General features: G+C 44.3%; 1 protein-coding gene across 7 annotated transcripts in view; it reads left to right on the top strand.

Annotated features, from left to right (window-relative positions):
* PRR5 (proline rich 5) overlaps positions 1 to 13,552 on the top strand; it is a 161,199-nt gene that overhangs the window by 73,172 nt on the left and 74,475 nt on the right. Inside the window, exons 3-4 of one of the 7 annotated variants that reach the window (XM_088478306.1) lie at positions 4,347 to 4,389; positions 4,536 to 5,045. In XM_088478306.1, the coding sequence (XP_088334432.1) occupies positions 4,894 to 5,045 (152 nt within the window). In that variant the 5' untranslated portion in view covers positions 4,347 to 4,389; positions 4,536 to 4,893. Of the gene's footprint in view, positions 1 to 4,208; positions 5,046 to 13,552 lie in introns of those variants that run through there. The other 6 variants (XM_088478305.1, XM_088478308.1, XM_088478307.1 and 3 more) reach the window with 6 other exon arrangements.

The raw sequence follows: 13,552 nt of genomic DNA, 5'->3' as shown, positions 1-13,552 counted from the left end.
GTACATGGTGACAGGTATTCTAGCCACCCATAGTCATTTATAGATGTGTGCATGTACTGTACCTGGTGACAGGTATACTAATCACCCATAGTCATTTATAGATGTGTACATGTACTGTACCTGGTGACAGGTAATCTAATCACCCCTAGTCATTTATTAATGTGTGCATGTACTGTACCTGGTGATAGGCATTCTAACAACCCTTAGTCATTTATAGATGTGTGCATGTACTGTACCTGGTGACTGGTAATCTAATCACCCCTAGTCATTTATTAATGTGTGCATGTACTGTACCTGGTGACAGGTATACTAATTACCCCTAGTCATTTATAGATGTGTGCATGTACTGTACCTGGTGACAGGCAATCTAATCACCCCTAGTCATTTATTAATGTGTGCATGTACTGTACCTGGTGACAGGTAATCTAATCACCCATAGTCATTTATAGATGTGTGCATGTACTGTACCAGGTGACAGGTATACTAATCACCCCTATTCATTTATAGATGTGTGCATGTACTGTACCTGGTGACAGGTATACTAATCACCCCTAGTCATTTATAGATGTGTGGATGTACTGTACATGGTGACAGGTATTCTAGCCACCCATAGTCATTTATAGATGTGTGCATGTACTGTACCTGGTGACAGGTATACTAATCACCCATAGTCATTTATAGATGTGTACATGTACTGTACCTGGTGACAGGTAATCTAATCACCCCTAGTCATTTATTAATGTGTGCATGTACTGTACCTGGTGACAGGTAATCTAATCACCCCTAGTCATTTATTAATGTGTGCATGTACTGTACCTGGTGACAGGTAATCTAATCACCCATAGTCATTTATAGATGTGTGCATGTACTGTACCAGGTGACAGGTATACTAATCACCCCTATTCATTTATAGATGTGTGCATGTACTGTACCTGGTGACAGGTATACTAATCACCCCTAGTCATTTATAGATGTGTGGATGTACTGTACATGGTGACAGGTATTCTAGCCACCCATAGTCATTTATAGATGTGTGCATGTACTGTACCTGGTGACAGGTATACTAATCACCCATAGTCATTTATAGATGTGTACATGTACTGTACCTGGTGACAGGTAATCTAATCACCCCTAGTCATTTATTAATGTGTGCATGTACTGTACCTGGTGATAGGCATTCTAACAACCCTTAGTCATTTATAGATGTGTGCATGTACTGTACCTGGTGACTGGTAATCTAATCACCCCTAGTCATTTATTAATGTGTGCATGTACTGTACTTGGTGACAGGTATACTAATTACCCCTAGTCATTTATAGATGTGTGCATGTACTGTACCTGGTGACAGGCAATCTAATCACCCCTAGTCATTTATTAATGTGTGCATGTACTGTACCTGGTGACAGGTATACTAATCACCCCTAGTCATTTATAAATGTGTGCATGTACTGTACCTGGTGATAGGTATTCTAACAACCCATAGTCATTTATAGATGTGTGCATGTACTGTACCTGGTGACTGGTAATCTAATCACCCCTAGTCATTTATAGATGTGTGCATGTACTGTACCTGGTGACAGGTATACTAATCACCCATAGTCATTTATAGATGTGTGCATGTACTGTACTTGGTGACAGGTATACTTATCACCCCATGTCATTTATAGATGTGTGGATGTACTGTACCTGGTGACAGGCATACTAATCACCCATAGTCATTTATAGATGTGTGCATGTACTGTACCTAGTGACAGGCATACTAATCACCCCATGTCATTTATAGATGTGTGGATGTACTGTACCTGGTGACAGGTATACTAGTCACCCATAGCCAATTATAGATGTGTGCATGTACTGTACCTAGTGACAGGTATACTAATCACCCCTAGTCATTTATAGATGAGTGCATGTACTCTACCTGGTGACAAGTATACTAATCACCCCTAGTCATTTATAGATGTGTGCATGTACTGTACCTGGTGACAGGTATACTAATCACCCCATGTCATTTATAGATGTGTGCATGTACTGTACCTGGTGACAAGTATACTAATCACCCCATGTCATTTATAGATGTGTGGATGTACTGTACGTGGTGACAGGTATACTAATCACCCCTAGTCATTTATAGATGTGTGCATGTACTGTACGTGGTGACAGGTATACTAATCACCCCTAGTCATTTATAGATGTGTGCATGTACTGTACCTAGTGACAGGTATACTAATCACCCCTAGTCATTTATAGATGTGTGCATGTACTGTACCTGGTGACAGGTATACTAATCACCCCTAGTCATTTATAGATGAGTGCATGCACTGTACCTTGTGAGTAGTATTCCAACCACGCAAAGTTATTTATAGGTGTATGCATGTAATGTACTTGGTGACAGGTAGTCATTTATAGAACACATGGATGTGTTAATACGATACAGTGCCTTGTGCTGGCCAAGATTAATGGCCACATGGGCCTGGCGCATACTTACCTACATTCCTGGGCAGCTTTCCGGGAGCAGCAAGAGAGAACCTGCTGTTCTCATCTTTGGGGGGCGGGCCAGATGATAGATGGCATTAGGCCCCACCCTCTTTACAGAAAACCCCCATGATTCGCGGGTCCGTGAGGAGGGGGCAGGATTAAATGACGCAATTTGCCCCATTTAGCCCTGCCCCTTCCCTACGGACCCAATAATTTCAGGTAAAATCTCCCCATCCTGCCCACTTCACTAGGAAGTGGTCAGGATGCGGGAGATATGCCTACTCTTCCGGGATAGTCGGGGGTTACCCAAAACATCTGGAGCCTCCAGCGATTCCCGGGAGAGTAGGCAATGTATGGCCTGGGACTGAAATTGTTCAAGGGCCAATACTGAGAACAGGAGGAGCTGTGTGGATGTGGCCAGAGCCACGTGGGCGTGTACACCCGTACACTATCATTTATATTGTCTCTCTAAATACTTAAACAGATATAAAAACAAATGCAGAATTTTGTGAGAAAACTAGCAGAACTAATTTAACACTTATGATTTATGACCGACTGTGTGGCCAGATACTGTAGGCAGCTGGTCACCATCAGCCTACCATGATGATGGGCCTATTTTAATGCGGAGTCCTGGAGTTGTAGTAGCTCCATCCACCCTATTGCTAATCTGGCCCTGTTTTATGGGCAGGTAAGGAGGGCTTTCTCTGTGGCCATTCAGTTTTAGTGGAGTGGGAACCCCTTTGATAGGATATATATGTATAATATCCTATGTGTATGACAGCTGATCAGTATTAGGGTATAATTTATCAGTACTTCAGTCTGTGTTTTTGCAACCCCCCCCCCCCCCCCCCCCCCCCCCCCCCCTCCCTCTTCCCTTTGCATTGTCTTTAGTTATGGCTGTGAAACCAGAGTCAGGACATCTGCACTGGCAAGTGCCAGAGTTGTGACTATAGAGTAGGCGAGTTAACCCTTCATGCCCCGTTTAGTACTGAGCTATATTCTATCCGGGGGCAGCAAAAATAATAAACTTGTGCAACTCTGAAATTCCACAACTAAAAAGTGCATTATGACACCGAACCGTAAAAATTGCAGGAGGGTGTGTACAAGTCAAGACCTAAAAGCCATGTAAAAGGTGAAAAACTCCTAGCACTAGAATATACATTTTATGCCTTTATGCCGATGTTATTTTATATACGTTGTCACTTTTATGGGTTACTGTACTGTTGTTGTTTTTTTTATTTTTTCTCATAGTTTATTAGTGTTATTATTCCTGTGTTATTATTTGCTTGTTTGTAAAATATAGGTTTCGCTTTTTCAAGTCCTGTAGGTCACTACTGTATGTTCCCCTCCCCTATAGGAAAACCTCTAGCTGTAGTATGTGCCTTCTCTACAGATAGAAGTTGACAGGCTGACACCTATAGGCAGCATGACGTTACTGCACTCTATTCAGAAAAATCATGCAGACCAGCACCAAAGTAAATATAATCAAAACAACTAATTAAGTTCTAATTAACTCAATTGCAAAGAGGAATTGTATTTAATTGTCTACAACACCTAAAACAATCCTAGCTTGATAATAGCAGCTTTTTTAGAGTTTACTTTGAGGGAAATGACTGACTCTTGAAATAAAAGAGGTTAAACAAGTTCAGCCTGCTGTGTGATTTCCCACCGTACCCCCCACCCCCAGCCCATTCACCATAGAGATGCAAATTGCAGGGTGAGATGAGCTTGTCTTGGACATGGGGTGACTTAATGCATTGTAGCCAATCCAGTGCTATTTCTCCCCAGACTCCCCCTGCTGTCTTTGTCCTGACGCCTTGTTTCTTCTCTCTCCTTCTTTCTTTCTCGTTTTCATGCTCGTCTGACGGCAGCTGATTTTGATTCCGCATGAAGAAGCTGAGATTTGTGCACTTTGTAAGTGTTGCGACATCTGGGCTCCATCCCCTGTGAAACTATTTTTTTCTTTTTCTGGTTCTTCCTCTTCGTTTTTTTTTTTTGCTTTACAACTGAGCTTCCGCTGTCTCTTTAAAAAAAAAAAATAATAATTTTTTTTTAAAAAGTCAGGAACTCCACTGTGACAGAAGACTGAAACTTTACTGGAAACTTGAGAAGAGTTCAGATCAGCTAGAACGACCGAACTATAGCTAAAAAATAAATAAAAAATATAAAAAGAATTAAAAAAATACCACCCTGGGTTGGAAGCAGTCGCATGTGCTAATACGGCGAGGAAAATGCAGCTTTGCTTCCGCAGGATGCTCTGGGACTGAAGGTACGCTGCAGTTTTATGACGGCTGGGTGGTGCTTTGCTCAGAGTAAAGGTCCTGCCTCAGTTGGGCTGTGTTAAGACGACTTGGCTTGCCTCTTTTTTTTTTTTCAATGCAAGGCGTGGGAGCTTCCAGGATAATCTGTCATTAGCCAATGCTCAGACTCACTTTGACCATGAGGACTCTCCGCAGGTCGAAATTCATGAGTTCGCCTAGCCTCAGTGACCTGGGTAAGAGAGAACAGGCATCCTCAGATGAACGGGGGACGCAACATAAGCAGGCGGGGTCCAACGCCACCTGGAACAGGTAAGACTCTTCTCTCTGTATGTTACGCTGTCCATAAGCCTGCCTGCAATTTTCTATATAATGTAAGAACGAAAATAAAAAAAAGACTCATTTGTGGAAAAATAACGTAGTCGGCAGACAAAATGAAGTCTAAAGATTTCTAAGTGTTGTACGTAAAAGTTGCTGCAATGGTGATAAAAATGCATTTATTTATTTTTTTAAACGTACCTTCGTTGTTTCTGCTTTAAATGTGTGGCGCGCGCCGGCATGCCTCTCGTTTTAGAAATTCCCTGCTACCAGGTTACATATGTATGGTGTCATTTGAAAACTGTTGAGCAAGTTGTATTAAAAATATTTCAGCAAGTACCATATATGCTGAAAATGCGCCATTTCACACTGTCAGGCTGCTTTCCCATAAATCACATTCAGCTATTAATGGGATCTTAGATACCAGACACTATCTGCCCCAGCACAGTGCAGGGTAACTTTCACTACCTGGCACTTTTTTGTTGTGCCAATCTGCCCATCCACGTTTCAAATATGTTTTGCTGGAAATTGAACCGTATGTGTCACTGCGCTGATACTGACATGTGTCTACTAATTTGCAATATTGTTTTTGCTTAAAAAATGAAAATAGATGTCATGCCTATATTTATGTAATACAGATGAACTTATACCGTAAACAGCAGGCTTGCAAACGCTCATCTCAGCATGCCCTGCCATAGTTTTGCTATTAGGGTTTGCTAAAGCTGTGTCAGGGCATGCTGGGATGTGTAGTTCCACAGTAGCTGGAGGGCAGCATGTTAAATAACCCTGATGTAGGCTAACCAGACAAGTGCCCAGGGCTGCCCTGTTTAAGGGGCGACGTACAGATGTGTCCACATACAGCTTTGCTCAAGTCGTGCCAAATAGTCCAGTTTAGCGCTCCACAAACTTTGCAACAGTCACGCCAAGCGCTCCGGCAGCGACTGCTTCTCAAAATAGGCTTCTTATTCGTATCACTAATGTGACAAAAGTACAATACAAAGGTACACTGAATACTGACGCTGGCATTACATGTACTGCTGCTACTTTGAGCGATCGCGCCCTTGCCTCGCGCCTCGCATCATTATGCTTAATCTGCGACATCATACCAAACTTTTGTGACAAAAGTACTAATTTAGTGTGCCTGGTACACTGCAGGTGACTTTGTATAGGACTACAGTGCAAAAAAGACTTAAAATATTGGAAAAAATGCAGCGGATCGTCTAACGTGTTGCAAGCATTTTGCATCATATGGCGCAGAAAATCTAGGTGAATGTTGACGCATCTGAACAAATATTTTCATGATTTTAGTACACCTTTTTCATTTTCTCTCTGCCTCTGTGACTGTATAATACATACATTTTCCCAGTAAATGTTATAGATTGGGTGTCGTTAGATAGGCTAGGTGAGTGTGAGCTTTTGGGGTGCATGATTAAGGTGTGTGTGTATATATATATATATATATATATATATATACAGAGAGAGAGAGAGAGAGAGAGAGAGAGAGTATTAATGCACAAAGCATAGTACAGCATTATCAAAGGAGCAGCCAAGATCATTCCTGAGGTCAAAGTTCAGACACACAAGCTGAACTTGCCAATGACTAATGCGTCCATAAATATCTTTACAATGAGTTCACACACTCTCCGCACAGCTACGTATTTGGTAGGGGCAAAGTGCGCACGTGTTTGCTTTATTTTGTTTTTCTCCAAACTTTTTTTTTTCTTAATATACAAAACTTTGCATATTGTTCTGGGGTTTTTTCCCCATAGTTCTAAATCATTAGCAAATATGCATTTTATTTAGCATCCAAATTCGCAGTTTCCAGAGACAATTTGCTGGTGTTCATGTGGGCAGAGATTAAATCTAGAATTTGTATACAATACACAGGTAAAGGTGCCTTTCCCTGCTCCCCCCTCCTGTCATTGTATGCACTGTGTGATATAGTATTTACCAACATCAGCAATTAGTGGGTGAATGAGCCCCCCAGCCTGGGAGACGGCACAGCTTTGTGAATCCTAGGATGGGCAGTTTCTGCAGGAGAGTTCTTACCTCAGGATATAGAGATACAGGCGTCCCAGACAACTGCAGAGAGAGAGAGAGAGAATGAGTAAAGGCCCCCATACATCAGAGATTGATTGCAGCAATCGTGCAATTTGCAATCGATTGTGTATAAAAATCTTTCCCTTTTTCAATCGATTGCAGAATTGCCACAATCGGTTGAAAAAGGGAAAGATTTTTATACACAATCGATTGCAAATTTGCACGATTGCTGCAATCAATCTCTGATGTATGGGGGCCTTAACACATGACCTATTGCTTGTATATACACAAGCATTGTATGCATATAAGCAATACAGCACGTAATGTTGTCGGGTGAGTTATTTAAAACCACGTGTGGGCTAAACATTCTACATGGCTGGAAGCCTTCTGTATGACCTCTTCTTACCTGTGGGTCTGATTCCTGAGAAAGAGTCAAAAAGCACCGCACTGTAGGGGAGATGTTTCAAGCCGTGGAGAGAGATATAGTGGAGAAGTTACCCAAAAGCAACCAATCAGTTTGTAACTGTCATTTATCTTTGACGTGACAGCTAGAAGCTGATTGGTTGATTTGGGCAACTGCTCCACTTTCTCTCTCTCCAAAGCTTGATACATCTCCCATTGTGTCTTTGTACCTAGCGGCTGTGATAACTTATGCAAAAGCCGCAGGAGGCGTCTTGTGTAAAAAGACACCCACTGCTGGCTTCTGTGATCCGCTGCAGCATCCGAGGACGCAGCCGGGGGCCCATTTAGCTTGTGTAAAAAGACACCCACTGCTGGCTTCTGTGATCCGCTGCAGCATCCGAGGACGCAGCCGGGGGCCCATTTAGCTGCATTGGCTTTGGCATGCAAGTGGGGCTGACACTACCATTTCTATAACGCTACCGGTCGCCGGCCCCAAGCGCCAGCAGCACGCCAGTCACGCTGCAACTGCGTCCACCTCTTGAAGCAGGCTCCTTAACTCCACAGAGATAGCGCCTTGGTCAGCAATCAAACTCATGACTGTGAAACATCAATGCTAACCACTGTGCCACTGTGCCGCTGCACAGAATGATATTTGCCACAGCTCCTCCAAGCCCGATTCCATGTGTGCCATTTTCTTGCATATGTTTAATATCACTATGGGATAGATGTACTAAGCCTTGGGGGTGTATTTACTAATGGTCGATTTTGGTAGATGTTGGGTTGATTTTTGGTTGATTTTGTGTTGCAGGGTCTAAATCACACGTTTACTTACAGATGATTTTTTTTTTTTTTTTTTTACATTGTTTAAAAAAAAAAATAACACCTGTTAGTAAATGTGTGATTTAGACCCTGCAACACAAAATCGACTTTTAGTAAATAAACCCTTTGGAATGAGATATAGTGGAGGGAGATAAAAGACCAACCAATCAGGTCCTAACTGTCACTTTTGCAGGCTGTGGCATACCTTCCAACATTTAAACTTATTAAGGAGGGACAGGTCGCACGCCGGAGGCACGCGCGTGGTTGAAAAGGGGGCGTGGCTTGAGTAAAAAGGGGCATCTATGGAAAATGGGGCGGAGCCTTGCAGCTTCCCCCGTTTTCATCACTTTGGGGCTGTACACAAGAGAACAGATGCCGTGCGCATGCGCACGGCATCTGTTCTCCTCCACACCCGCTGCTCTGCTATGTAGAGCAGCGGTTTGTGCTCTCCCCAACTGCCCCCCCACCGCGGGACGCTGCGGCCGGCGGGTGGGACAGCGGGACAGTCCCAGGAAAACGGGGAGGTATGCTGTGGGGTCTATTCATAAAGAATACTTCTTTGTCATCGATACTTGTCATATAACTTCGCATCATATTGTTGCAATATTTTACCATTTTACCACGTAATTCACAAACACTCACCCCCCTCTGTGAAGAGAAACAAAATCACTGTCCTCCTGCGAAGCGCTGTTACTGTTTGTTTAGAGCAGGGGTGGGGAACCTTTTTTCTGCCGAGGGCCATTTTGATATATATAACATTATTCACGGGTCCGGTGCAGGCCACGCCCCTAACCCGTGTGACGTTGCACGGGGTGGGGGCCACAATCGCCGGTGATTACAGCAATGCCCGGAGCATCCTGAGGATGCTTCAGGGAGCTGTAAGGGCAGCGGTGTGACCGTCTGAAGCGTCCTGTGGATGCTCCAGGCGGCACTGCTGCATAGATTCTGGCTGCAGAGCGTTATTCTGGGCACCCTGATATCCAGATGAGGCTAGCAGAAAAAAACTCAGAGGGCCAGACCAAATGATTCCACGGGCCTTATACGGCCCTCGGGCCTGAGGTTCCGCATCCCTGGTTTAGATGTATGCAATGTTAACGCACAAACGGCACAATTATGTCGCCTTGACTGGAGGCAGCCATATTATTGGTGGGAGCCGAGACTTGACTCTAATGCCCAGACTTACAAAAGTGCCGTGGTCAACGATTGCTCTTTTCCTCTGCAGCAACAGCCCCTCCCACAGTGTGACTACCACATGCCCCCACTAGCCAAACACTGAAGGGAAGAGAGCCTGATCACAGATGACAGGGCTGAATGTGCGAGACTTTTGAGGATCCAGTACATCCTTCCACAAGCGACGGGCCATGTGTAGGGAAGGGGCAGGAGGAGGCAGTGTGAGGACGCCTGGGTACAGCAGCAGCAGCAGAGGGTCGGAGCTCAGTCCCCGGCTCTAGATAAGACAGCTGCCGGGTGGGATGACAACAGGGACATCCCCAATGTATGTGGATCTGGTTCAGATGCAGAGAAGGGAGGAAGCAGGAAGATGTTGCATATGCCGGGACTACCATAGGCAGGGCTGCGGTTGCAGAGTGGGTGACAGCAGTGGGGATGAGAGGTGGCTGGGGAGGAGCAGGGGTGATAACATGATTCCCTGTCACACAGGGAGCAGGCAGTGCTGTTATTTTTGACTGCCACTCTCCCTGGGGGCTCCCCTGATTGGCCAGCATTACAGAAGGAGTGCGGAGAGTACAAAGGGATTGCTGCCTTCCCTGCTTTTTTCCTCTCAGGAGTCTGTCACCGCCGTCCTGAGATGGCCAAAAAAATGTTTAGAAGGAAAGCGTAAAGCTGGGCTTCCGTGCTTCTATGAATCTCTCTCCCCATACATTAGTAAGCGATGTGTATACTAATCGGGGGCACCGCTGGAGAAATCTCCACGGTAACCCCTTCTATGGATTGGAGAAAGCAGTGAAAAGTCCTGTTATCACTGATAAAGGGCTTTGCACTGCTACATGAATAGCCCCCTGTGTTTGAAAAACGACAGGAGCTGATTGGTTGGTACTTTATCTCTCTCCACTTTATCTTTCTCCAAGGCTTAGTATATCTACCCCTAAGAGTTCTGATTTTAGACCCCGTAGAGAGAGACCAGTCTTTCTGATATTGCTTTTAAAGGCTTTGGGGACTATTTACTAAGCTTTGTTAGGAGATAAAGTGAACGGTGATAAGGTACCAGCCAATCAGCTCCTAACTGCCATGTCACAGGCTGTGTTTGAAAAATGGCAATTAGGAGCTGATTGGCTGGTACCTTATCACAGTTCACTTTATCTCCTAACAAAGCTTAGTAAATAGACCCCTTTATGTAGTGAGGGTCAGCTTGCTGGTGCTGTAACACAAGTCGCCGTGTCAGCCACCGAGGTAGCAGTGACAGTTCCCATACTGTATACTGCTGTGTGTTGTGGGGAGCAGGACATAGATTATTTAGTAGAACCTGAACATTTGTAACCCAAATGTTGCCTTTTTAGAACTTCCTGGTACGTCTTTTACAGAGAGGCTTATTTAGTCTCTGTAGGGCCCGGTGGTTGCGTCTCCCGCTAGGAGAGCCCAGCGCTGTAAAGCTGCTGTAGATATGGTGGTAACAGAAAAGCTGGTGTCCCCATTACACCAGTGGCAGTGCTCAGTGGCATAGCCAGCTTTTGACATCAGGGGGAGCGAATATGGAAAAATAGGCTCCCCAGGCCCAGGTCGGCATGCATTATGCTCTGAATGGCCTTCAAGACAGCTCTGTGCAAAACCTGGCCAGGCCAATCAAACCCCCTAAATGCCCTCCTCACATACTTGCCAACACTCCCAGACCCTCCAACATGACCCCTTCCAGCTGGTACAAAAAGCTCTGCTCCTGGATTTCTCTCTTAATTGATGATTGCATCCATCTGTGGTGAAACACCTGTCTCACCTATAAGGCGTCCATAACTTTATTGCAATTAAAGACAATATAACAACTTACAACTAACTTATACTAAAATAAAGACACGGACACAGACTGCTTTGGTTAAATGGTCATAACTTGCATTTATTGCAGGTATGAGCGTGAGATTTTAATTAACTTTTGGGAGGAAAAGAAGGATGCTACAAACACTCAGCTCCAGCCATATGTTACTTAGCGAATATATTTGGGAGCGACTGATACGCCCCACCTGTGGCCATTGTAAGCTGAGCTGTGAAGACTCACAACCCCCTATAATACTGCATAGTATGAGCTTGTCCGCAGAGATGGACACCCAAAGTCCTCCCGCAGAGATACTATGACCCTTCAAAGGAAATGTGCTCCACAGCGTTTTTTTCTAACACCTTACGTGGCCGCTGGTTTGTAGTAGCACCTTCTCGCCCAACATGATAATATAACATAGTGTTAGTAAGAACACAACACAATAAAGAGCATAGGGGAGGGAGGGACGGACAAACAGCATCCAGAAAGGAAGTTGCTGGGCATACACCAGCCTTATAAAGCCTTATAAAGCCCACATATCGCCACTCCCATGAGCTCACACATGGTCAGAAACCAACCAACCAAATAAAGCCCCCAAACTACTCTGCCTAGCAACAATTGACCAAATTCCAACTAATTTAAAAAACTAAGGACTCTTATATATCCTTAAGTTTATGCAGCTCTCGTCTCATCTTAATTAGCTCAACACAGGTGTATGTAATCATTTTGTAGCGGGTGGAAGGGGTCAAGCTGGAGGCAAGGCACTCCCTGATTGTCAGGGAGACTCCCTGAAATAGAAGCAATCTCCCAGACTCCCTGAAGAGTCCAGTAATCTCCTTGTTTGCACCTTACACCCATTATGAAGCTGTTACATAAAAGAAGAGCAAGTTATATACATTCACATGGGATCATTAGTATAATTTCCCTGCATTGGCTATAAGGCACAATGGGGCAAAAGTATTAAGCTCTGGAAAGTGATAAAGTGGAGAGTGATAAACGGCCAACCAATCAGCTCCTAACTGTCATTTTTCATACACAGCCTGTAAAGTGACAGTTAGGAGCTGATTGGTTGGTACTTTATCACTCTCCACTTTATCACTTCCCAGAGCTTCATACATCCCTATGGCTACATGCATGGTCTGAGAAGTATCAGTGTGTTTTCATCAACATGTAGATCTTACTAACTGCTTTGGGGCTCGTTTTACATTTGGATGTAAGTCAGGTATAAGACACGCCCCTCAGATGTAGCAGTACACGCCCCTCAGATGTAGCAGTACACGTCCCTCAGATGTAGCAGTACACGCCCACTTTACGGCTACGCTCATAGGTGCTGCTGTCACTTACTCCCTTAAATGCTTTTTCAAAAGTAGGCAATATTCCTCCCCATCTGTATTCCCTGTTTTGTGCATATCCCCCATTTGAATATCCCCCCGATCTGTGTATTGCTGCCCCTTTTCAAAAAAACTGTTATATGCTGCATTGCGCCCTTCCCCCCTTCTATCGTGTACATCCCCCAGTTACTTTATTTTTGTATTGTGCTCTCACACCCCTTGAGCATGTTTTCTATTGTCCCTGTCTCTGCCACAGTGTATGAGAACACATCTGTATCAATCCGTGGAGAAGTTACCCATACCAACCAATCAGCTTTTAGTAGCAGTTATCAAGTAAATTCCTTTAAATAGTACCTATAATCTGATTGGTTGCTATGGGTAACTTCTCCAACTGTCTTCTATAGAAGGTGTGATACATCTCCCCCTTAGACTGCATTTAGCTATAAGCCCCCGATCTGTCCGTCTCCTTCCACTCGTAGATGCTAGATTTTGCACCCTGCAGGCACCGCCATCTTGGGTCACAGATCCAGTGGGTTTCCACGTATAAACGGGTACGTTTAAGTGATCAAAGTTAAGCGTAAAATGTCTCAAAATGTCATTTGCACCACTGGCCTATGATTTTGGCACTTTCGTAATTGGCCCTCTGTGTATTTTTCTATGCGGGTGTCAGATCCCTTTTAACCTGAACTCATGTTATCGTCGTTGGCTTTTGTGGCAAGCAAGAGACATCTGCACGCCATATGGACGACAGTTGTGTGAGTGATAAGTATCTTACAAACATTCTTGCTTTAGTCAGCAAGTGGTATTCATTAAAATGAGGAACCTTAGTGACCTGGCTCAGCTGTGTGAGAGCGTCAGACTTTCCCTGGAATCCGTTTATCAACTTATAAAGCGCCGAATGCTCTGCGCAAGTGTCAGTCGCAGGGCTC

The sequence above is a fragment of the Taudactylus pleione genome, unplaced genomic scaffold (assembly GCF_031769625.1).
Source record: "Taudactylus pleione unplaced genomic scaffold, aTauple2 ptg000212l, whole genome shotgun sequence".
NCBI classification, from domain to species: Eukaryota; Metazoa; Chordata; class Amphibia; order Anura; family Myobatrachidae; genus Taudactylus; species Taudactylus pleione.
The sequence above is the reverse complement of the archived record's forward strand: the minus strand, read 5'-3'. Positions and strand labels throughout refer to the sequence as shown.